This window comes from Lissotriton vulgaris, chromosome 2_1 (assembly GCF_964263255.1).
Source record: "Lissotriton vulgaris chromosome 2_1, aLisVul1.2, whole genome shotgun sequence".
NCBI lineage: Eukaryota > Metazoa > Chordata > Amphibia > Caudata > Salamandridae > Lissotriton > Lissotriton vulgaris.
In genome coordinates this window covers 1235642116-1235668407 of record NC_141687.1, presented here as the reverse complement: position 1 = coordinate 1235668407, position 26292 = coordinate 1235642116, and the positions used below count along the sequence as shown (strand labels likewise).

The following is a 26292-nucleotide window of genomic DNA, read 5'->3' as shown; positions in this document are numbered from 1 at the left end:
AAAAGAAGGGGAAACTCTGTCTCCACAGGGAAAGAACTAGATATTATAACAATATATTAATTGGTTCCAGGGAATGTGAACACAATTATAAAGTAATTGGGGGTTGGGGTTTCAAAGAAGAAACTGAACCTGTGTTTCCTGGAATTTGTTTTATATGCGGAAATAAAGCTTATTACAAATTGTCAGGTCATTGGCATGGGAGCTGTTATTTTGGAATAGTATTCCCAAAGATATATCATGTAAACAAAATCACTGGAAACAATGAAGAAACAAATGGATTAATACGTAGCAAAAGAGCTAGTTTTGGAGAAATAGTAGGCGATATATTTAGTGCATTGATACCTACAGTGGGAGTGGCTCTGAATATGCAAGGAATTAGCAAATTGTCAAAAGTAGTGGATCGTTTATCAACTGATACTGCTGGAGGGTTCTTAATGGTCAATACCGAATTGGTTGCGATCATATCAATGGTTTTAAAAAATCGACTTGCTCTTGATACATTATTAGCAAAAGAGGGAGGAGTCTGTAGAATGTTGAAAGCACAACATTGTTGCACTTACATACCTGACAAAAGTGTTGAAATTAAAGGGTAGGTAAGACATATTACACATTTGGGAAAAGAGCTCAAACCACTGGAGGTTGATAGTGCATGGAAGAGACTTACTGATGGTCTCTCCTCTATAGGTAGTTGGCTTTCTAATGTAGGAAAACGTTTTGTAGGTAGAATACTGATGCCAATGGTGGGAATACGGTTACTGATTTTGGGGATAATAATTTGTTGAAATGTCGGAAGCACAAAAAGACATATAAAGTAAATAAGAGAGGGAAAAAGAGAAATATTGATGAACTTGAATTAGAAGAGTTGAAAGGAAATATATACAAGAAAGTGAAAAACTTTCACACAAACAATGAAAAGAAACAAAATAGAAAGTTTGAAGAAATTGAGCTGGGTGAAACGTGAAAAGTTGGCATCTGTTTCATTAATTGGTGACGATATAAAATATCATCAAAGAGGGGATTGATGGAGCAAGGATTCGCACGTAACGCGACTTGCTTGAATTCAGTCCTCTCGACATAACGTTAATGCACTAACCAACATGTTTTTTTATTACTATTGCATTTCACAAAACATTGGGTATCTAGAAGAAGCTTGCATATGTGTTTCTACTAACGATAATCCGCTTGCACTAAATATGGCCGCTGCTACATGGGATTTCTTACTCCGCATGCGTCTGTCACACTCACATGACATGACGTACTCTTTGCTTTGGAGGAATCTTTCGCTTAAGCGCATTAAAACTAAGATGGCTGCTCGGTGTTACAGCATGCATGACGCTTGCACTGCTACGTTTGCTAAGCTGTTTGTTCTGCCTAATTTCTAATGCAATAGTTAAAATAAAGTAATGGGAATAGAGTAGAAGTAGTGGTATACAGTGCATTCATTTATTCTGTGTTCTAAAATTGTTTCTTCTCTATTTTTCATGTATCGTAATCTTTGGGCATGGGAGGCGCTATTGCTCCATCTTGAAAAACCACACTGCGCATGTCAAACTCCAGAAGGAACTATGTCATTCGTCATTGAAACCCGGCCAACTCTAGACTTGCTAGAAGATGTTCATGGGAACGTCAACTCCTGACCCCTGTGAAGGGAGACAAACTAAAATATGGACAACATTGTAATCATTATTGATACATTCACTGCCGGGTGGAATAAAACATACATGGGAAAATAAAGTTATGGGCGGGAACGTTAATTTTAATATTCATTCTAAAAAGTTTCATTTGGTATGGTGTGATGACCTCTCCTCATGCTTTGTCCAATGAAAATTAGGGATCCTTACACTTGCAACATTGGGGGGTGGTACACTGACCTGAAAATAAATAGTATAACTAGGGTAGGCTTAGCTAGTTAGTTTGTCCGACTTGTCCGAATAGCTGACCTTTCACTGACCCAATGCACTCAATAGGTGATCGGGAGCAGAGGTGCTGGCGGAGCCCTCTGTCAGAAGGTTCGAAACCCAGATCGGGGTTAGAAAGCTGAAATGCTGGTGAAGCACTTTGTCGGAGAAATCGATACCTTTTACCGGGTTCTGGCTGTTAGCTGCAGAGAGGGAGTAATGCAGATGTTGCAACTTTAACTGCGGGTGCTGGTCTTAGCCTTGGTGTTCCTGTCTGGGTCCAATTTGGCTTTACCTGTCCTGAGTCCGATCTGCACCTGCCTGCCAATATGGTGCCTGCACTTTCGGGGTTCTGTCCTTTAAACTGACCCGTGGCCCGGGTTAGTTCTTCACACCATTCTAGGTAAATATTAAATGTGGGTATGTCATTGTACTGTTTCCTTCTCTCTTCCCACCCTCTTGTCAAATGCGTAAAGACTGCTTTATAAGAACTCTGCATATTTTCATTCTAAGGATTATTTTCCTAATTGAGAATTTTCTTTTGTTCACTGCTTGGATTATGACATTTAAAGATTTTAGATAAAGAGTTTAAACCTTTCCCGAGTTGTAGTTATTTTATGAGTGCAAATGTTTTTTTTCTACCTATTATTCAAACGCCTTTGATCCCTTAGGACTATAGGGACCGATGACGAAGATTGGTAAGTCAATGGTATAGGTTCTAAATGAAAATTATAAATCACTGATTAGAGTAAGTGCACAGGTTACCGGATTAAAATCCCATCATATGTTGTTTATGGACCCAGGTGAGTATGGTAATCTGAGTTGGGTGACCTGCGCGCTCTAACACATCCATCTGCAACATTTCTATTTTTTACATTTTTAAGTTAGAAGTTGTCTTTTATCCACCACCCCCAAGTGAGATACTGGGTCTGGGATTATTTTTCCCTCCTGATTGCTACTTTCATTTTTCTCCAAGTTGTGGCCAGCCAATCAGCTCAATCTGTGTTCACAGAACAAAATGTGGATCAGTGGACCCGCAACAACTGACGGGACAAAGAGTTTGCTCAGCCACATGGGTTTGACCTTTTGGCCCATGACGGTTGGCGAATCTGGGTTTAATGGTCTTGCTCTCTATGGGCCATATGTATGAAGGCAATTTTGGGATTGCAAATGCAGAAATTCGGCGATCGCAAATCAGCAGTGTCCAATGTATGACACAAAACACCCTTTGCAAAATAAGGAATCACAAATTTTGTGATTTCCTATTTTGCAATTGCATTTAAGGAATTGCAAATTGCGATTTCTTAAATGCAATGTAAGAAGTACAGAAAAAGTGCAATTTTGACTTTAGGAACCGCAAATTGCCACCAACTTCAAGTTGGTGGCAATTTGCGATTTCTTTGAAAAATGCAAATTTTTGTACTTTTCAAAGTGCCATGTGACTCACATACATGCCCTTAGAACAGTGTTTCCCAAACTTTTTTGACCTGCGGCTTCCTTGACCTAATTGGCAGTTGGCCGCGGCTCCCCACCATTTTATTACCAGTGGGGGAAAGTAAGCCCGACCTCGTGAGTACTTCCAGTTGTCTCCCTGAAATTTATTGGGATGCAATGAAAGTTTTATAATTGCTAGGGACTGTTTCTTCCCATCCCCCTGTGGTTAGTGCTCCTATTAGTTCAAAGTCCGGGAAAAAAGCAGAGGAGGTTCCATCTCACATGGACTCGTTAGTGCCCCCACCGATGGAGGTACAGGGGATGTTAGATGTTAGAGTTGAACATTTGTTCTTGGAAAGGGGCCATGAGGCAAGTTCATCAATAGGAGGGGCTGTGGGACCTAAGGCCATATTGGAGTCTGGGTTGGGTGATGAAGGGTTGGGAGACAAGGAAAAGGTCAGCGGCCCTCAAGGCCCTTCTCAAGACCCCGCTCAGCAGCACCAGCAGCAAGCATTGGGCATCGCTCCCAATATGGATGCAGGGGATATAACGGCTGGTATCTCTGTCACCTCTTTACAGGCAATGTTCTCTACACTATCCCGGGACATGAAGAGGGGCTTTGAGGAGTCCGCTGCTAATCAGTTGGAGATTCTGAATCACTGCAAATCCCTTGATAATAAGATCGATGGGTTAACCTCAAGGACGGGGAAATTGGAGGAAACTGTAGCAATGATGTCGGTACACTTGGACAAAGCTGAGGAGGACATTCTTAAGCTTAAAAATGAGGACCACGCCCTTCTAGATAGGATGGAGGTATTGGAGAACAATGCCAGAAGAAGTAACATCCGTATCCTTAATGTGCCCGAAAACTCAGAAGGTTCGGATGTTAAACTGTTTATTACCCACTTATTGAAAGATTCATTATGTTTGGATCAAACCTTGGAGGAGCTGGCCACTGATATTCAAAGGGTGCATAGAGATCCATTCAGGCGGAACATGCAAAGGTCCAAACCTCGTAAAATCCTTGTTAACTTTCATACTTATACCCTTAAAGAGCAGATTCTCAATCTAGCTCTAAAGCAGAAGTCTCTACCTGGGAAATGGTTTACCTTTCTAATCAGGTCAGACTTATCTAGAGTTACGCTGGAGAAGCAGTGGGAGTTCGGAAGGCGGTTGGAGGCTTTTAGGAAGTTGGGCGCAACAGCCCAGCTTATGTTTCCGGCAGCTCTAAAGGTGATGCACAATAACAAAATGTTTAACATCAGGACTGTGCAGGCCGCCGACGAGCTCCTATTAGATTTGGGCAATAAGGCCTCAGGATAATAGGATTTGTACCTCAATGTGATCTAGGGTGACCACCCCTAAACTGTTTGATAATCTATCTTCAGATTATTAGCTCTTATCTAGAGGTGTGTAATTAAAAGGAATGTAAGGGAGGGAAGGAGTTGAAGAAGGGGAAGGAGGAAGGGAAAAAAAGGGGTAGAGGAAAAGAAGGGAAGAAAAAAAAGGGAAAAACCACTCCATCTCTTCATCTATTCATCTATTCACTTAGTGTGTTATAAAATGACAGAAAAAAGGGTACAGGGAAGAGAGGCAGAGGGAAAAGGGAAAAAAAGAATAACAAACAAACATAATAACTTTAAAATAGGAATATGCATATTGGGTCCTTTTTTTTGTTGTTTTCTCTCTTTCGGCACTGATAGGACTCTCGGGCAGGAAATTTCCTTCAGGGGTTAAGTGGATTAGCGGGAGCTTGAGGTGGGGTGCCATCTACTGGAATTGATCCGGTTAGATACACCAAGGGTTCTCCATGGGAGGGGAGGGGGGAGCACTGGGTTAGTGGGGGGTTAGGGGGGTTAAATTCACACAAACAATTCCTCACTTGCCATCTTTGTGGTTTATTGCTCCATGTTGATCATCTGATCTTTTTTGCTGTAATGCCTTGTTTTATATGTTCAGGACAGGATAAATGCACTATTTGTTCTCAGTTTAGGTTGGTTGGGGGCTGGATTACTGATAATGGGTAATGTGAGAATTATATCCTGCAACATTAAAGGCCTGCGTACTAAACCAAGGGCCAGAAAGTTGTTGCAATATCTTCAAGACTCAGATGCTCAGTTCATCATTCTCCAGGAGACACATTTGATCCAGGCTGAAATGGACATTTTGGTAAAGGGGAACAAGTGGATTGATTGTGCTATTTCAACCTCTCAATCTATAACTTCTAGGGGGGTATCTATTATCTTTAAGAAACAGCTTAAAGCCAGGGTATTAGATTCAAAGGTAGACCCAGGTGGCAGATGGGTTATCGCATCTCTCTCTATATTGGATGGTCAACTGACAATTGTTGGGTAATACGGCCCTAATCAGGATGACCCATCATCCTTAGAGGTTATCTTCTCCCACCTTCTATCTTTTCTTGAGCCGGGAATATTTGCGGGAGATTTTAATATTGTCTTGGACCCAGTCCTGGATAAGTCCCACAATATTCGGTCCCTGGTCCCTTCGAAATCAAGGTCCTTTCTGGTAAATGCAATGAAACAGTATGGATATGTGGACATTTGAAGATTGAGGGCAGGTAATCAGCAGGGCGTCTTCTTTAGGAACTACAAATATAACCATCAATCAAGATTAGATTTTGTACTAATTAATCAGAATCTAGCTGATTCTGTTAAGCACATTGAGTATCTCCCATTACATCTATCCGATCGCTCTGCCATAGTTTTGGAGCTTATAACTCCTTTTACCACTCCTGTTAAGAGCTGGTCTTTTGACTGCTCGCTACTCTCCCATCCTGATGATGTCCTGTCCCTTAAGACCGAAGTTCGGCATTTTTTGAGGGTAAATGAGGGGTCAGCTGGTAATGGAGTGGTGTGGGATTCTCTTAAAGCCTTTATGTACAGGGAGGCTGTAACTTCAGTGGAGCCGGATATAGATAAGACCCAGCTTGACATTGATATTAATTTAGCCTCCACAGGTGTTGTTCTATCACCTCTGTATGATAGGTTACTCTCCTTAAAGGCCCACTTAGCTTCAATTCTAAACCACTGCATACAAAAAAGGTGGGAGGCTAGTAAGATCGCACACTTCCAGTATGGTGAGGGAGCAGGGAAGCTATTGGCCTGGAAAGCCAAAACGGACCAGGTCCGTAATAACATCGAGTTGATTAAGGTAAAAATGCTACACTTTCCCTAGACTCTGATATTAGATTGGCCTTTAGAGACTATTTTCAATCTATCTATCACGAGGACAAGATCGCTGATCCGGAGGCTATTAAGGTCTGGCTAAATAGAGTCTCTCTTCCATCTCTTTCTGCTGAACAGAGTGAGATGCTTGACAGCGAAATCTCTGAAGAGGAAGTTAGGAAAGCAGTTCGCAATTCCAAGAAGGGGAAGGCGTCGGGCCTGATGGCCTACCCGCTGAAATTTACAGAGTACTGGAGCAAGAACTTGTCTCTTTTCTCGTAATGTTATTCAACCAGATTTTACTGGATGGCGTGCGTCCCCCAGTTTCTTGTGATAGTGCGTCGATTACTTTAATCTTAAAACCGAGTAAGCCTCCCACATCATGCGGTTCGTACAGACCTATTTCAATCTTGAATGTAGATTACAAGATTTTTGCCACAATTCTTGCCAACAGATTGGCTCTAGTAGCCCCCAAGATTTTGCACCCGGACCAAAAGGGGTTTGTGAAGGGTCGGCAGTTATATGAGTTAACCTTTGATTTGATAGGGGCTATCGATCTGGCTGCCCTGGAGTCCCTTCCCTTAGTGGTTCTTACATTGGATGCCACCAAGGCCTTCGACAGGGTCAACTGGTTGTACCTGTCGGAGGCCTTGGCAAAGTTCAACTTTGGAGGGGGGTTTCGTCGGGCAATTGGCCTCTTATATCAGAGCCCTAATGCCTGCGTTCTAGACAATGGAGCTCCATCTGATCCCTTTAACATCTCAAGGGGAACTCAGCGGGGCTGCCCACTCTCCCCGCTCTTATTCAATCTATATCTCGAACCGTTTGCCCAATGTTTAAGGGACAATGTTGATATTGAGTCGTTCACGTACAGAGGGTGGGAGAGGAGGGTGGCCCTGTACGCAGACGATGTTCTAATTTTTACATCTGAGGACCATTTGGCCCTTCCTGCAATATTAAAGGCGGCATCTGAATTTGGGGAGGTATCTGGATACGAAATCAATGCCTCAAAGACTGAGATGATGATATGGAGCATAGACCCGAAACCATTTAGTTCTAGTATTCGTCCTGGTTGTAGGATGAGGTATCTGGGCCTTACCATTGTAGGTAATATAGATCAGATTGCCACAACAAATTTCAATTCTGTTGCTAAGGACTGCCGTAAACTACTACAATCGTGGGGTCATCTCCCTCTTTCATTATTGGGAAGGGTCAATTTGGTTAAAATGTCTCTTTTGCCCAAAATACCTTTTCTATTTAATACTATCCCTTTATTTTTTGACCCTTTACCTATTAAAAAGTTACAGGGCGAAATCAGTACATTTATTTGGAATAAACATCTTCCAAGAATTTCTTGGAAAAAGATTAGGAGGCGAAGAGAAAAGGGGGGCTTGCAGCTCCAGACCTCCAGGCATATGCCTGGGCATTTCAGTTGTCTCATGCCAGGATGCTATTAAAAGATCCATCTGAATATGGTGTAGGGATCCTGTACTCTACTCTGCTCAAGGGTGAGGATGTCAGCCAGTCAGGCTTTCTTTTTAAATTTGGCAACCCCAAGTTTAAAAAAAAAATTAAACTAAAGATCTTACAGGGAATGTCAAAAGTATGGGCTCAGCTAATTAAGTCTATTAGAATAGGGTACTATAGTAGCAAGACACCTCTATGGGATCTTCCTGATAGCCCGGATTGGCTGGAGGACAGTCTCGCAGTCCCGATTAGGGATGCTGGACTTGTGGTCTGGGATGACTTATTTATTGATGGGGTACTGCTCTCTTGGGATTGTTTGAGTAATAAAATCGGCACAAATTTGGCTAGGCTCAAATATCTGCAAATATCCAGTTGGTCCCGTTCATATAGCACCCAGCCCACCCGATGAAGCAAATTCCCTTTAGGAAGATACAGCTACTTAATAACTCTTCTGGTTGACAAACCTCCTGCCAAGAAGGAGATTTCTTCTTGGTATAATCTGATTTTGGAGGAAATGGATGGAGCGTTTTCACTACCAGATTAGCTTTGGTCGCTACATGTGAGTAACAGCAATTTACAAGATCTCTGGAGAACATTGCGTAGGACACTGTGGGATGTGGTTAAACCGGCGTGGTTACATATGAACCACATCTTTACTATCCATAGAGCGTACTATTCTCCTCTTCGACTTTCAAAATTTACACCGGGGAATATGGTGTGTTGTCCGAAATGTGGGCTGGAGGCTGCCTCAGACGCTCATATGTTTTTCGAGTGCCCCCATTTGTCCTTATTTTGGGAAGCCATAAATAAGATTCTTTCCTATCTCTTGGCTCTAACATCATTTTTGATTTATCTCTGGTAATATTTGGACTGCTAGAAGGGGTCTCTTTCCCGGCAAGGAACCTGTGCTTCTACTCCATTTTGCTTGCTAGAAGGGAGATCTGCAGAAAATGGAAAGATCCTCTCCCTCCTTCCATTAATGACTGGTACGCTTCAATTCTGCAGGTCTCCAGGTTGGACTTGGCTTGATTTGGAAACCCTGATAAAAGAGCTTTCTGGCATATGTTGAAATGGGTCCATTAAGTGACTGGGGTTTTTTTTTTTCCCCGGGTCCAATGATTATGCTATCAAACCCATTTCTGGGCATAGTTGTGCCCTGGTGGTTAAACCAGAGGTATCCTGGCTGAAAGTTACACCCTCCTTAAGGTTTTTATCTTGGTGAGCATTGTTGATTCAAGCACTAGTGCTGAGAGACGTGGCCCATACCTCAATTCGGTCTCTACCAGTTAAAATAATAAAACTGAGGCAGCATCTTGCTTGTTAATCTTACTGTCTTCACCATAAGAACCTAGGTGGTAAATGAGGACACAAAAAAAAAAAAAGAACGTTTTATAATCATATTTGTAAAAAAATGAAAATATAGCAGTTGTTGAATAAAAGCTTTAATAATGGATTCAGTGAAATATGCTTTATCAAGTGTACCATAATTAGACATGTTCAGTTCCTCTATTATAATGCGAGTACAAAATACATCCCTCAGAAAACGCTTTAACACAAGTTTTGCCATGTTCTGTTTAACCAATGGCCGGTGTTAATTTTAAAATCCAGTGGACAATGCAACTACAAAATATATCCGTCAGAAGGCAGGTTCCTCCATGTTCCAATTAACAAATCGCCGGGTAATGGTCTTCAGTGTCTCAATCACTTTCATTCTCTTTTTTTACACCATTTTCCCCAGAGTCTTTCTCTGTTTGAAGCATACACCCACGTTTCTCCCCACACATTTCTAGAATCTAGCATCTGTATAGCTCTCAAGTAGTCATTTTCCTATTCAGTTTTCATTCTCTTCTCTTTTGTGCACACTTTCATCTCCTCCACTTTCCTATTTCCTCTGCACACAGAAATGATCACTCCACTCACTTGTGAGCAGTGCATTCTCTTTTCCTTTCTTGCTGTACATATTTTGATAGCTGTAGGACCCCCTTCATGTGAGATCCCACAATTGGCACGTTACCACTATCAAAGAGCGCTGCAGAGAGGCCGAGGATTGAATGTGCCTGTTTTGTGAACACCTTTATAAACCACTAATAGGCGTTCAGCTACAGAGGTCTCAACACTGCCCCATCATAAACACCCCCATCAAACTGAACTCACCCGGATAGACTTTTTGAGGCAAGTAAGAGCTGTTGAATATATTTAATGCAGTACAGTATGGGGCAGTATTTAACATTTGACATCTTTCAAGACAATACATTCAGAATTGCTTTTTAAACCTCGATTTTCACAAATTGTAGTATCAAAATTAGATTTAAAATATGCCATTCACCCCTCTGTTTTTTCAAACTTTTCTCAAGGGGACAACCCCCAAATCCACTGTTATGTCACTTGAACTCCATCTTTTTGCTGGCTCACTTCTTTAACTTCATCCACAACTTTTACGTCCCAACACTTCGAAATGTTACCATCCACCACTAATTAATCCTGGCTGCAATGCGGCCTATTTCCAAAGCGAATTTGCCCACTGGAATTTCTGGTTTATAAATTCTGGCATGGTGTTTCTTCAAGTTCACTCAAACAAAGTGTGGAACAGCTGCCAGCATATAAATACACGGGCTGAATGAAGTTGTAGTAATATTTGAAATCTTTATCTTGACTCAAGTGAAAATGTCTCAAGTCTGTGTTTTCTCCCCTACAGAACTCTTGTTTCCCAGGAAGCTGTACTGCGCCATAAATTTCATTCATATGCACCTGTTTGCTTAAATTGTTCTGCGAGGAGCGTGTTCATTAAGATGCACTCCTGTTTTCCGACGAGACTGTGGGCCACCGAACATTTATTTAACTTGTCCCTTTCAAACTCGACTTGTCAAATTAAACCCGTTAATGAGCGTGCAGTGATTCAGCCTTCTCCTACTTCGTACTTGTAAAGAGGGTCGTCCGAGGCACGGCAGAACACGGCGGGCAGCAATAACGTTGGACAGTCATGCTGCATATGCGGAGGCTACGTCTGTGAAAGCAAGCAGGTAGGCACTATGGCGGCATTGCGCTCCTGGGCCAAACCCCGGATTATGCAGGCGGCATTTGTAACTCCCCCGTGAGTTGGGCTGGCTGGAATAAGCTTCACTTGCTGCATTTAGGTAGGCGACAAAAGACGCATATTATTTTATTGGCCCACATTCTCACAACATGTTTATAAGCTTGCTCAGCACACGGCCACCGCTATCTTTCCCACATCGCGCGCGGCGCCCCTGGCTACTCCTAACGGCGCACCGTGGTGCCGCGGCGCACACTTTGCGAACCACTGCCTTAGCACATCTGCACCCATCCTCATTTCAGGGGTGCAACAGGGTGTGCTTTTGACACCCTGGCACCCTTCAAATTGCATTCTCAATTTGTGATTCTCTAATTGATAATCGCAAATTGAGAATGTCTTACCATTCATCCCTATGGGCCTCTAGGCCCATAGGAATGAATGGGGAGGTAATTGCGAATCGCAATTTGCGATTCACAATTAAGGAATATGTAGGATTAGCAGAATTTATTGCAAATCCCACATACATAGCGTTTTGCGGTTCTCAAATAGCGATTCGCAAGAATTCGCTATTTGAGAATCGCAAATGGACATTTTCATACATATGGCCCTAAGTCATTTAAACCTGTGAATTCACCAATTTTATTATAGCAGTAATTCCTCAAAAGCATAGAACGGATTTACACCAACCCAAACAAAGACATTTCCTAATCTGAATTAAAATGAGAAATGTTACTTTTCTGATCCACATCACTCATTTTTGAGCCCCCTTGTATGGATCGGCATGAAACTTGCCATGCCATACCCAAATCGTATGTAGTTATTTTTTTTTTTGGGGGGGGTCGTTATGTGTAAACAGTGCCAAAGTTATTTTAAAAATAAAAAACATTTGTTTTAAGTGGGAACTGTAACTAAACCCTACAAAGACGCTATCAACACCTTTGTTTTAGAATTCACAGTTGCCTTCCTTTCTACAGCAATAAGTAAGGTATATGAACTTTTGGACTATGTGCTCAGATTCTGTTTCAATAACAGAGAGCTGTAGATCGCTCACTGCCAACAGTTTTCATGGTGCACGGAGATCACATTCTCTTTTGGATATACCAAAGTCTCCTGCACATCTTTCCCTCTCTTGCCGCAATGACATCCATCTTCCTGATAAAATACAAATATATATATCCTGTCTGTGCAGAACGACCTGTCTTCCCTGCTGCCAATGTAACTCACCTCTTGTACAGAAGTATCTTGGTGGACACACCTCGCACTGAGATTTATCAAACAAATCCTGTGCATCTGTGAAAGTTCCAGGTGGGCAGGCATTCTCTGGGCTGTTGGGACTCTGTGCCCCAGGGGGGCAAACGTACCTAGATTCACAAAAGAGGAACCATCAACCTTTGTGCACTTTCATTATGTAATACATATGTCAATAATTGCTAGAGTGTCGGATGGTGCATGTGTGGGATTGCGAGTGTCTGTGCACACTCTTAGCAGACAGTGTGGCACGGATATGATAATGTAATTCTCAGTGTGTGGCGCCGCTGTTGGGTTTGTTCTATCTTCGAAATGACTTGACAGTTACTTGCGAGAATTTGCATACTATGAGTAGAAATATAAAGCATGAGAACATAGCAAGCAAGAATTTTAAAGCCGACATTCCAAAAAATATTAATGAGCAAATGCAGCAGGTCGTGACGTCACAGACAATGACGAGGTCATGCAAGCGTTACACCAGGACACAGAGACATGATGCATGTCATCAAAGACCATGTGAGAGAGAGAGAGCATAATATGTTATGCTCTAAAACCTTAGGTGAAATGTCAATGGCACTAAAATAACACAGCATGATGCAGAGACACAACATCATAATTAATGGCCTAGTCAACCAAAACACACTGACATGAAACCAATTGTTGTAAATGTATCTATCAAACACCCAAGACATAGTGACTTTTCCTACAGTTTTAGACAGTGTAAGCACAGGGATATGTTTTGCATGCTGCAGGTAGTGCTAACGGCATGTGAAAATATATAGAGCCTCATTACAAAGTGACTCGGAAAGCCTCAGACTACAGGTCAGAGGCTTTCTAAGTCACATCGTAGGTTTCATTTCTGACCGCTGCATTACATTGTAAGTATTCGAAAGTGAAACTGGCCGGCCATTCCGGCTGGATTTATCAACCAGTTGGAGGCCCCACCGTAATCCCTATGGACGGAGTTTCTGCCGTCGGGATTACGATGTCGGTTTCCGACAGACTTTTCATATCGGGCTCGCCGACATGGAAAGCCTGTCGGAAAGCGACTTTGGGGGCTTCCAGTTGGGGGCCGAAAGGGCACCTATGGTGCCCCTCTGTTAATTACTGTACCGTGGGGCAGGCACCTTGAGGTGACTATGGTGGCGGCTAGTGAACTTTTAAAGTAGTGGGCGTACTGAATTTGGTTACACAGCTGAAGGAAGGGAATTCACCACAATGCTCGTGCGTGCACCTGGGCCCGACGGAGGGGGCATGAGTAACCGCTTCAGATAATCCATAGTTTCCTAATCAGAGCACAACCATCTCTGGAACACGTGAATCATTCACGTGTTCCAGAGATGTTCTGCTCTGATTGGGAAACTATGGATTATCTGAAGCAGTTACTCATGCCCTCTCCGTCGGGCCCTGACCCCACGGCCGGCTCCCATTATCAGATATTAGCACTGCTCCGACCCCAGCGTGGACTGGCAATGACCCGGGACTGTCACGGCCAGCATGACGGGAAGGGGTCGCGCAGGGAGGATGTGGGTGGGGATTAATTTAATTTAAATAAATAAAGAAAATAAGAAAAACTGACCTAGCCTCCGGGCCGGACTCCTGTGTTTCGCCTCCCGCTCTCTGAAAACACAAAGCAGTAACAGGCAGCCTCCCTCCTTCCCCTAAGCCAATCACAACGCTGCAATGGCAGCGTTGTGATTGGTTAGGCCGCCGTCCTTACAGGTGTCTTAGGGGAGGCCGTTTTTTCATGCAGGCTGCGCTGCAGCCTACATGAAGGAAGTGGAGAGTGCTATGACTGGTTTGGCCGGCCCCAGTCAGCGCCCATAACATTGGGCTAGCCACTCCTCACTGAACCGCCCACCCGCCCGCCCGCCCGCCCACAACCCGGCAATCAGGCATACCCTTCTGCTTTCTCGCAGTACGAGAAGCAGAAACGTAAAATGGTATTGATACCATTTTACGTTTCTGCTTCTCGCACTGCGAGAAAGCAGTGAGGCAACGCCCCGACGCCCACGTGGTGGAACCGCCACTGGGTGACTACCGTGCGGTGCAGGATGAACAGATACTTTCATTTCTTTATTGGAGCTTGTGCTATGGCCGGTTTATGACAGCATCACAAGCTTGTGTAAGGAAATAGGAGTATGTGACAGTAACATATAAGGTCACATTGTAATTGCAGTGTCCGGACCGACGACCGGAGGTCGATCATTCCCGGTTCCGTAATTGTGTTGAGCGGACATGAGTCCACCAGTCATTGCAATAAAGTCCAAAATGCAAAAATGTATTTTGCAAAAACATTAGTTGCAAAAATCAGAGTTCCAAGTTGCAAAAATAACTGCTGCAAATAATTCGACATGTACGTAAAGAAGCTACAGATTACTTGCCCCAGAACAAGGTAGGACTGAATTAAAAGAAACCAAAACAACAAAAAACTAATTGTAATAGGGAGGTAAGTCTGACAGGATTTAAATAAAGCAAAAGACACACCATTGGGCTCAGGGTAAAGCCTGATTTGTATATGGCTGGGTCCAAACTGGAATGGCATAGTGTGCAAAAAAACGATGGATTAAGGCCCAGATCTCTGTACTGGGGTGAATGTATGACATTGTTCTGCATTCAGCACATCAATTGTTCTTTTTGCATTTGTTACCCCGAGTGGGACGGGTATGCCCAGACGTGGGTCCTGTGCTTTCCATGCCACTGAAGGCAAGCTCTCCTGGCTGATGAGGGCTGAAAGCCCGAAACCGGTCCTAGGATGCTTGTTTCGAGTCCAGGGAGGACCTTGCCTGGCAGTTCGGGCTGGACTGTTCCCATTAGGTGCAGGGTAAAGCCTGATTTGCATATGGCTGGGTCCAAACTGGAATGGCATGGTGTGCAAAAAAACGATGGATTAAGGCCCAGATCTCTGTACTGGGGTGAATGTATGACATTGTTCTGCATTCTGTCCATCAATTGTTCTTTTTGCATTTGTCAACCGAGTGGGACGGGCATGCCTAGACGTGGGTCCCATGCTCTCCATGCCACTGGAGGAAAGCTATCCTGGCTGATGAGGCCTGAAAGCCCGAAACCGGTCCTAGGATTCTTGTTTAGAGTCCAGGGAGGACCTGTCCTGGCATTTCGGGCTGGACTGTTCCTATTGGGTGCAGGGTAAAGCCTGATTTTCATATGGCTGGGTCCAACCTGGAATGGCACGGTGAGCAAAAAAAACTATGGATTTAGGCCTAGATCTCTGTACTGGGGTGAATCTATGACACTGTTCTGCATTCTGTCCATCAATTGTTTTTTTGTGCAGGATTTAAATAAAGGTCAACATTTATGTTGAAAAATATTTATAAACGGTCAAAATGTCAATCTTTACTTCGGAGTCTGTTTTTTCAAAGCATGTGGTTGCAGCCTATGTGTTTAGATTAGCAAAATGAGACCAGGCATTTCACAGTAGGTTAGTTATGAAGAACCCCGAAATTGATTCTTCAGCCATGACTGTAGCCAATCAGAAATGTTGAACCATTTGTGAAATACAAATTCTTGCATCTGATAAAGAAACTGAGGAGGCTCATGCTCTCTATTTTTGAAAGATGGCACGTGCCACTCGTGGGCTTGGTAATTAGCAACAGACCTGGCCTCAAATTCCTTCCTCGCTGTTGCATGGTTTCATGTACGCTGGAATAATAGATAAACTTGAGGTAGGTTACAAGGACTACATTTTCAGTATTTACTCATAAGTAATTCTGAAATATTTAATTCCTTCTTTGTATGGATTTCGAGACCACAACACCCCAAGTTCACAAGAGATTTCTGTTTTATGAACATCAAATGGTAACTGAGTAGATTGGAAATGTAGGAACTATTTATCGAACTCCGTACACATCATTACTCTAATGGGCGATATTTACCTAGTTTTTTCAAAGGCTTCTAGTCAAAGTTTTTCTCTAGGAAATTAGGTAACAAACACATCATTGTTTTATCACAGGGGGGGAAATACGTAGAAACAGAATGTTTTAACTTATACAGATCATGATATATAATTCATACAAAAATAACAATATCAATTTAGAAGTGCCGGAAGATTGTCTTGTAAAAGTACCTTGGCTTTCACTTCAGAAATCCATAATTGTGATGTTATGGTATGCTATGTTATGTGTCTTTATAAAGAAAGAGCACTATCAGCAGTGAGGATATCCTGGCTATATGGGCCCACATTTACCAAAAATCTTTTTGTTAGGTGAGCCTTTGATCGATTGATGGGACGGTTCACGTTAAAACAAGCACTGACAATGCCAATAGGCCTTGCTTTAAAACAATGCTGTATATTTATATGAAGCTTTACAAGAAGATAGCATGGACATAGATATCTATTTGTGTAGAAGAAAACAACTGCATATTAATATTGACATAGTTTAAAAGGTCAGGTGACAGTCGCACTGGTAAGCCTGACCTAACAACCCATGTAGGTTAAGAACTGCCCTCCTTCCGTCTTCCTCCAATCTGTGCTGATGCAATAGAAAAACACCATAAATGATCTAGTTATCTAAGACACTGTAATGACATTACAATGCCAATTGTGACCCTGAAATTTCAACCCCAGGCAGCTGGATAAATAAACAAAATGATCACAACTGTGTGGAGGTCAAGCACTTTTTATGTGAAAGCACATACCTTCTGCTAAGTAAAAACGTACTCCTGGCTCACAACATATGATTGGTGCAAAGCGCCTCTCCTGGTAATTCTCACATAAATGTCTGGCAACAACTGTGCTGTCAAGCCAGATTATAAAAAACGGCATCAGAAGTATACATCACTCCAAAACGTTTTCAGCTGAAAACATACAATAAACACAGGCAGGCCTTCAGCAACCTTTCTTCCACGCCTGGGAAACTGATTTGGCCCTACATTTCCATTTAAGCAGCCTATATGGAATGTATCGCAACACAAGTCTGTTGCCTTTACCACATGATACCTATACCACACAGACTCTGCTACTCAGGTAAGTACCATACAGGCCAATTTTAGTTACTTTGCAACATGGGGTTTTTAGGGTTCTAAGATGGGTAAGGTGTAGTAAGGGATGTTTGGTGCACAGAGATGGACAGAGGTAAAGGGTAGTATGGTGTGTTTAGGGTTCAAGGATCTGTGGTAAGGTGTAGTAGTAATGGGTTTTTAGGGTTCAAGATGGGAGGGGAAGAGGTAGTAATGGGAATTTTAGAGTTCAGAGATGGGTAAGTTTAAGGAGTAGTATAGGTTTTTTGGGGTTTGTGGATTGTAAGAGCAAATGAATAAGGGTTTTTGAGGGTCAGGGATGGATAAGGGGGGAGTAAGGGTGTTTTAGGGTTCAGGGATAGGTAGGCATAAGGGGTAGTAAGAGTTTCTGGGGTTTACAGATGTGGAAGGTTAGAGGAGTAGAAAGAGTTTTTTAGGGTTCAGGGTTGGGTAACGGTAAATGGTATTGAGGGTTTTAGGGTTCCGGGATAGGTAAATGGGAATAAGAGGTTTTTAGGGTTTAGGTATGGGAAGGGGTAGGATGGTGTTTTTAAGGCTAAAGGATGGGTTAGAGCAAGGGTTGTAAGGGTTTTTAGGGTTCAGGGATGTGTAGGGGTAGTAACGAGTTGCTCGGTTTCAGGGATGGCTAGAGATAAATGTGGTAAGGGTGTTTTAGATTGTATGGATGGGTTTGGGTGAGGGGTACTAAGGGGGTTTTAAGGGTCAGTGTTGGGTGGGCTAAGGGGTAGTAAGTTTTTATATTACCTACTGGCGGTCGCCAGTAGGTATATATAGTTAGGACCTAGTTTCCATAGGAAATCCGCAACATTCTATTGGGAATAACTTTGGCGCCGGTTGATGAATCTTCGCGAATTTCTCAAAGAAGATGGCCCGCTCCGCTCCGCTCCTTCCCTGAAAGTTTTAGGGGGATTCGTCAAGTGGGGGCTAAGAAAAAAGGGGGGTCCCAAAACGTGTTTTCCCCATGTTTTTTTCCATAGGACGATTAGACACGGCTACAGCCCGAACGGCTGAATGGAATTACACCAAATTTGGCAGAGAGGTAGAGTTCGGTTCGCAGATCGCCCTTTTGCTTAAATGGTATAAATCCCTTCAGTAGTTGTTGAGAAAATCGAATTTGAAAAAAATGTATATATCTATAAGCGCGCACCGTTCGCATACCGTATGCGTACCGTGCGCGCACCGTACGCGTACGTGCGCGGACATTCGCGTGCGCGAGCTGCATGCTGATTGGGTCTTCCGAGGCACAGGAAAGCAGAAAAACAAATGTATAGAACTCAAAAAGGGGGCAGGGTAGAAGCACCCTGACCCCCTAGGCCTGCTCAGGGGGTCCCACAAGGACCCCCAGGCCAAAAAAAATTAAAAAAAATTTGAAAAATCACGGGGTGCGCGCATTATACGCGTACCTCCGCTTAGGTATGCATACGGTACGCGCACCCTGCCCCCTTTGCGTGTTTTCCACCTTTGTTTCACTGCTTTCTTGTGCCTTGGTTCTAACGAGGCACAAGATGGCTGCCAACACTTCCTGGATTGGAGTGTTGACAGACAGTGGAAGCCAATCAGCATGCCTTCCTGAGAAAGCAGCATGCTCATTGGCTGTCAACACTTCTAACCAGGAAGTGTTGGCATCCATCTTGTGCTAGGTAGACCGAAGCACAAGAAAGCAGAAAAACAAACGTGTAGAAAAAAAAGGGGGCAGGGTAGAAGCACCCTGACCCCCTAGGCCTGCTCAGGGGGTCCAACAAGGACCCCCAAGGCCAAAAATATTTTTTTTAAAAACCTGGTATGTTTATTTAAAAATAACCTCCCAGGGGGACCAAATTGCGGGGGCATATTGATAAAGAAGTGTGGGGGTGCCCAAACCCCCCCACACTGCCCCGGGGACCGCAGCCCTCTGGGGCAAAGCAAAGCAGCCCCCGGTGCATACTGGAGGCTCCTGGTGGGCTAGTTGTCCCCCAGGGACCCCCAGTATGCAAAGGGAATTAGTTCCCCCTCTGGAAACACGCCTGGGGGCTGCGTTGCAGAGAGGTGTAAAAAAGGGTGTGGCCTCATTACACCTCTCTGCAATGCAGCCCACTTGCTTATACTAGAGGCTCCTGGTGGGCTAGTTGCCCCCAGGGACCCCCAGTATGCAAGGGGAATTAGTTCCTCCTCTGCAAACGCGCCAGGGGTTGCGCTGCAGAGTGTTGTAAAAAGGGGGCGTGCCCTCTGAACACCTGCCTGCAAAAATGTAGCAAATCAATATAAAAAAAATAACAGTTAATATATTTAAAAATTGTCTTTAAAAAACCCTTCAAAATTAAATGAAAAAAACATAGGTTTCCGGCCTGATATAGTTAGGAATTAGCATTTAAAAAACCATTGAAATTCACAAAAAAACATAGGTCTCAGGCCTTATATAGGTAGGAATTAGCATTAAAAAAATCTTTGAAATTCACTGAAAAAAACATAGGTTTCAGGCCTTATATAGTTAGGAATTAGCATTTAAAAAACCTTGAAAATTTACTGAAAAAACCATAGGTTTCAGGCCATAAATAGTTAGGAATTCGCATTTAAAAACCTTCCAAATTCACTGAAAAAACCATAGGTTTCAGGCCTTATATAGTTAGGAATTAGCATTTAAAAAACCTTTGAAATTCACTTCAAAAACAATAAGTTTTAGGGGTGTTATAGTTAGCTGGACATTTTACTCATACAAAACCATTGAAATTACTCCTATATAGTTAGTTGTACTACCTATATTTCACGCACCCGCAATCCACTGCTGATGATGTCACATATTAGATCATTCATGACATGGTCAGAGACATCACTGATGACATCTCAAATGACATCACTGATGACATCATCCAGTGAATGTGGTTTGCTTCGTTATTTAAATATGCAATATATATATATAGTGTATTATGGGAAGTGTGGTGTGGAAAGCACAAATCAAGTCCTGTATGGACCCCGCAAGAGTGCCCGTCCTTGATTCCATGTACGGCTGCTGCTTCACTGCCGTGAACCCCCAAGGATAGCGGGGTGGTGCATACTCTGCGGCTGGACGGCCGCATGTAAATTATCGCTCCAAGGTTGTCCACCTTTGAGCAGCACATGAGCAGCAGCTTGAATTATGTGCAGGTGAGGACCGGAATCCGCTTGCAGATGCCGCTCCGTAATGGATCTGCCCGACGCGTTTCGAAGCTCCATTGGCTTCTCTTCAGGGGCTTTAACGTAAGCGGCGTGCGTGACCGCTAACCCACTTCTCCATTTTCCATATGACACACCCACCAATGGGAGGCTCAAATGAGACTGTGTATTATGGGAAGTGTGGTGCGGAAAGCACAAATCAAATCCTGTATGGACCCCGCAAGAGTGCCCGTCCTCGATTCCATGTACGGCTGCTGCTTCACTGCCGAGACCCCCAAGGATAGCGGGGTGGTGCATACTCTGCGGCTGGACGGCCGCATGTAAATTATCACTCCAAGGTTGTCCACCTTTGAGTAGCACACGAGCAGCAGCTTGATTTATGTGCAGGTGAGGACGGGAATCCGCTTGCAGATGCCGCTCCGTAATGGATCTGCCCGACGCGTTTCGAAGCTCCATATGCTTTTCTTCAGGGGCTTTAACGTAAGCGGCCTGCGTGACCGCTAACCCACTTCTTCATTGGAGAATGGAGAAGTGGGTTAGCGGTTGCGCACACCGCTTCCATTAAAGCCCCTGAAGAGAAGCATATGGAGTGTCGAGGGGATAGTATTCCAAATCGTATGACACCTTACACGACATGTTTTGATAAAGCCAAACCAAAGTTAACATATAACCGCGATGGATTATAATGCACTTAATAGTATATGGTCTGGCATTATCCCGGAACAGCTAAAGGAGTTGGTCCCGATAGCTGCAGACAGGCTCAGCTCATACTAGAGTACCATCTCATATAAAACCAAGCACTCTGCCTCCAGGATTGTTAAGGCCTGCCATAGGAGTGGCTTATAGGTTTATATGTGTCCAAATATTGGTTTTGATATAGGTATACTATATCTAAGCAAGAGGTGATTACACCAACTTGCCCCAGCTCAGTGACCAGCCAGTTGTGTCAATTTAAGAACTAGCCACGGGTGGCAAAAGCTATGATGCAGCCCCTGGTAGGCCTTGGATGCACCTATGCCCTTGGCACCTATAGTACACTATATTGGGGCTGACAAGGTGTCCAGTACCAATTTGGTTATGCACCTAAGGTGCATGGAGTCCATTTTAAGGAGAGAGCAGATAGCCTGGGGCCCTGATTAGCAGGGAACTAGGCCAACTAAGTCGAAACCAGCTAAACACAAGGCAAAAAATCTGGGGTAACCATAGTCAGGTGTCCACCTTCCTACACGGGCGCACAGTTCATGGGTCTCAAATTCAAAAAATGCTCAACTGCTTTTATACCATTATTGTGCCTTATCGAGGTATACAAGGAAGTCACATCTAATGTCATTAATAACATATCCGGACACCAGTCTATTTTTTCAATTTTTCCTAAAAAATCCGAAGTGTCTTGGACGAAAGAGAACAAACCTTGAACCCATTCCTGCAGGTAAAAGTCAATATATTTTGAAGTATTCTCCATGATGCTACCAATGGCTGAAATTATTGGTCTTCCTGAAGGCCTAGCAATGGATTTGTGCACTTTTGGAATTAAATAGAAGGTGGGGATCACTGGATGATCTTTCTTAAGAAACTGGTATTCTGCATCACCACCAGTCCTCCACTCTCCCAAGCAAGCAATTTAGAATAGTGTTCATTCCATGATGTTCGAACTATATGAATAATACTTTTCCTGTAGCAGGCCAGGTCTGATAATTGAGTTTACGCCTCTGACATGTAGAGTTGACATGGCCATAAGACCACGTTACCCCCCATGTCCACTTGTCTCACAACCACATTAGCATCCGCCTCCAATTTCTTCATCAAATTCCTGTAGCATAGGTTGAGTTTATTCATCACAAAATGCGATTTATTGACAGATGTATATAGTTTCTTCAAGTCTTGTGCGACTAGTTCATGATATACATAAAGGTAATCATGTAACATGATTGGATTATATATATATATAAAGGCTCCTGTTTTCAAAGAAAACTGCTGCACTCGCGGGGCTCATGCAATTAACAATTTATTGCGGGGACGCGTTTTGGCGATTTGCCTTTTTCTGCTCGCACAGGCAATGACATTCCTCCTTCAATACACTGCTGCCAATAGGATTCAGGATAAAACTTCAAAAGAACGTAACATCATGCATTTATGTTCAACTTGCCTGTGCGAGCAGAAGGCAAATCCCCGAAACGTATCCTCACAATAAATTGTTAATTGCACGAACCCCGTGAGTGCAGCAGTTTTCATCTAAAACAGGAGCCTTCATAATTAAATGGAGTGCAGCCGCGCCTAAGATGGAAAATGGAGTGATATAAATATATATTAGAAGATCCTGCTTGCATTAGCCATTAGGAAAGAAAACTCGCAAACCAGGGTTCATTTTCAAACGAAAAACGCACCCTGATGTGCGAGTTTTCTTTCCTACTGGCTCATACAAGCAGGATCTTCTAATATTTGTAAACCGTAACTCGCACCGACCCAGATAGGAGTGGAGCTGGTGGTCGAGACAATATATATATATATATATATATATATATATATATATATATATATATATATATATATATATATATATACATATATATATATATATATATATATCAACAAAAATGCCCTTGAGCAGCAAGAGGGAACACTACAGCTCACCAACCATCCGGTCTATCAGTGTGACTCTCCGTCATCACTCGGTTCGGGATTAGCAAGCCTGCAGCCTGGACGATATATATATATATATATATATATATATATATATATATATATATATATATCCTGTAAAAACACAGGTTTCAGGGACGTTATATTTACAAATTAGTATTTGAAAAACCTTTGAAATTCACTGAAAAAACCATAGGTTTCAGGGACCTTATAGTTAGAAATTAGCATTTAAAAAACCTTATAACTTCACTGAAAAAACCATAGGTTTCAGGGATGTTATAGTTAGTTGGACATTTCAGTCGTAAAACATCAGAAAAATTTGGCTGTTATAGATAGTTCCTCTAACTATAACTCGTGCCCCCGCAAGGCACTGCTGATGACGTCACATATTACATTATTCATGACATGATTGATGACATCACTGATGACATATCAAATGACATCACTGATGACATCATCCAGTGACTTTGTGTTACTGTAAAGTTTAAATATGTTTTATATATATATTTATATATATATATATGCCAAGGAGTCTTGAAGAATGAATGGGTGTATAAGTGTCTGAATGGATGATTTAGTAGGTGCGTGACTGACTGTATGAGTGAGTGATTAATTGTGTCTTAATTAATGCATGAGTTAGTGACTAAACTGTGTGAATGTCTGTATTAGTCTGTCAGTTAGTGTGTAAGAGGCTGCATGGGTTGGTGAGTAGCAACATGAGTGTCTATATGCGTTATTGATTTGTTGTTTGAGAATCTGTATGGGTGCCTGAGTGTATCTGTGGGTGGGTGAGGGGGTGTGTGACTCTCTGCATAGATGTGTGAGTAGGTGATTCACCGGGTGTATGGGTTCAAGAGTGTATCTGTGAAGGGCTGTATGGGTGAGTGTGTGTATGGGTGTGTTGGTGAGTGAATGGATGTGTCAAAGGTACATGTGTGAGTGACCACATATGTGAAGGGCAGTATATGTGAGTTGTTGGAGTATAAAAATGCCTGTATGTCAGAGTGAGTGATTGTGAGAATGGCTGTATGGATGAGTGTGTGCTTGTGTCAGTGACTGTAGAAGTGAGTACGTTTGTGTTAGTAGCTGTATGAATAAGTGAAGTGGTATGTGTGTATAACTGTATAGGTGAGAAAATGGTAGTGTGATTGATTCTTTACATGACTGACTAGGTGTGTGTTTGGTCACTGAATAAAATATTGCCCACTTGAAAAACTCCGGAGGTCTGCGTCTCTTTCCTCGCCTGACTGCCGCTGGGAGAACTCAGGAAGTGGTTTGAGGGTTTCCAGATATATATATATATATATATATATATATGCCAAGGTGTCTTGAAGAATGAATGGGTGTATAAGTGTCTGAATGGATGATTTAGTAGGTGCGTGACTGACTGTATGAGTGAGTGATTAATTGTGTCTTAATTAATGCATGAGTTAGTGACTAAACTGTGTGAATGTCTGTATTAGTCTGTCAGTTAGTGTGTAAGAGGCTGCATGGGTTGGTGAGTAGCAACATGAGTGTCTATATGCGTTATTGATTTGTTGTTTGAGAATCTGTATGGGTGCCTGAGTTTATCTGTGGGTGGGTGAGGGGGTGTGTGACTCTCTGCATAGATGTGTGAGTAGGTGATTCACCGGGTGTATGGGTTCAAGAGTGTATCTGTGAAGGGCTGTATGGGTGAGTGTGTGTATGGGTGTGTTGGTGAGTGAATGGATGTGTCAAAGATACATGTGTGAGTGACCACATATGTGAAGGGCAGTATATGTGAGTTGTTGGAGTATAAAAATGCCTGTATGTCAGAGTGAGTGATTGTGAGAATGGCTGTATGGATGAGTGTGTGCTTGTGTCAGTGACTGTAGAAGTGAGTACGTTTGTGTTAGTAGCTGTATGAATAAGTGAAGTGGTATGTGTGTATAACTGTATAGGTGAGAAAATGGTAGTGTGATTGATTCTTTACATGACTGACTAGGTGTGTGTGTAACTTTATGGGTAAGTGCTGGCGTGTGAGTGTCTGTATAGGTGTATGAGTGCATTTGATAGTGCTGTATTGATGAGTTACTTCATGTATGAGTAACTGTATGGATAAATGAGTGGACATGTGTGTAGACCAAGGAATCAGGGAGTGGGTATGTAGTAACTGGTATTTGTGTGTCTATGGTTTAGAAAATGGTAGTCTGCATTTTAGAGCGGGTGTAGCACAGGTTATATTAGGGTGTGAGGAAGTGTATCAGATTAGCACATGGATGATGTCATCAGTGATGTCATTTGAGATGTCGTCAGTGATGTTACTGACCATGTCATGAATGATGTAATATGTGACATCATCAGCAGTGCATAGCGGGGTGCGAGTTATAGTTAGCTGATCTAACTTTAACGGCCGAATTTCTCTGGTTTTGCACGAGTGAAAGGTCCAACTAACTCGAACGTCCCTGAAACCTGTGGTTTTTTCCAGTGAATTCCAAAGGTTTTTTAAATGATAATTTCTAACTATGCCTACAGAGGTAGGACATGTGCAGAAAGAGGAAGAAAGGCGGAGAAAGAAGCAAGAGATGTGCAGAAAGAGGAAACAGAAGTCCAGAAAGATGAAGAAAGGTGCATAAAGAAGCAAGAGATGTGGACAAGGAACCAACAGAGGAGCAGAAAGAGGCCTTGTTGCAAAGTCATCCTGTGCCCCCAACATTTTGCTGACGGGTGATGGTGGTACCTGACTCTGACTAACCAGGCCCGGAGCCAGTGCTATGCTGAAGGGCACTTAGAATACAGTTAAACACTGACATACACTAGGGTACACTATGGGTTGGGGTACCCCTGTGACTGGCATGACGTCCCCTGTAAGGCCCTAGTAAATAATAGTTCAGGGGAATTAAAACTACCTCTGACTAAGAGGTGCAGAAGGAGGCAAGAGAAGAGCAGAAAGAAGCAACAGTGGTGCCGAAAGAAGTAGGAGAGGTGCAAAAAACCCAAGTTGAAGTGCAGAAAGAGGCTAAAGAGATGCATAAAGAGACAACAGGGGTGCAGAAAGAAGCAAGACAGGTACAGAAAGAAGCATGGAAAGTGCAGTATGAAGCAACAGGGGTGCGGAAAGAGGCAAGAGAAGTGTAGAAAGGAGCAGGTGAGGTACAGAAAGAGCCAACAGAGGTGCAAAAAGAGAGAAGAGAGGTGCAGAAACAGGTAAGAGAAGTGCACAAATGGGCAACAGAATTTCTGAAAGAAGCAACAGAGGTGTAGAAAGAAGCATGAAAAGTGCAGAAAGAGCCAAGTGAGA

General features: G+C 42.9%; 1 protein-coding gene across 1 annotated transcript in view; it reads right to left on the bottom strand.

Moving 5' to 3' along the window:
• LOC147732424 (uncharacterized) overlaps positions 1–26292 on the bottom strand; it is a 2559122-nt gene that overhangs the window by 2286204 nt on the left and 246626 nt on the right. Inside the window, exon 10 of the mRNA XM_086954262.1 lies at positions 12240–12376. Coding sequence (XP_086810388.1) covers positions 12240–12376 — 137 coding nt within the window. The remainder of the gene's footprint in view (positions 1–12239; positions 12377–26292) is intronic.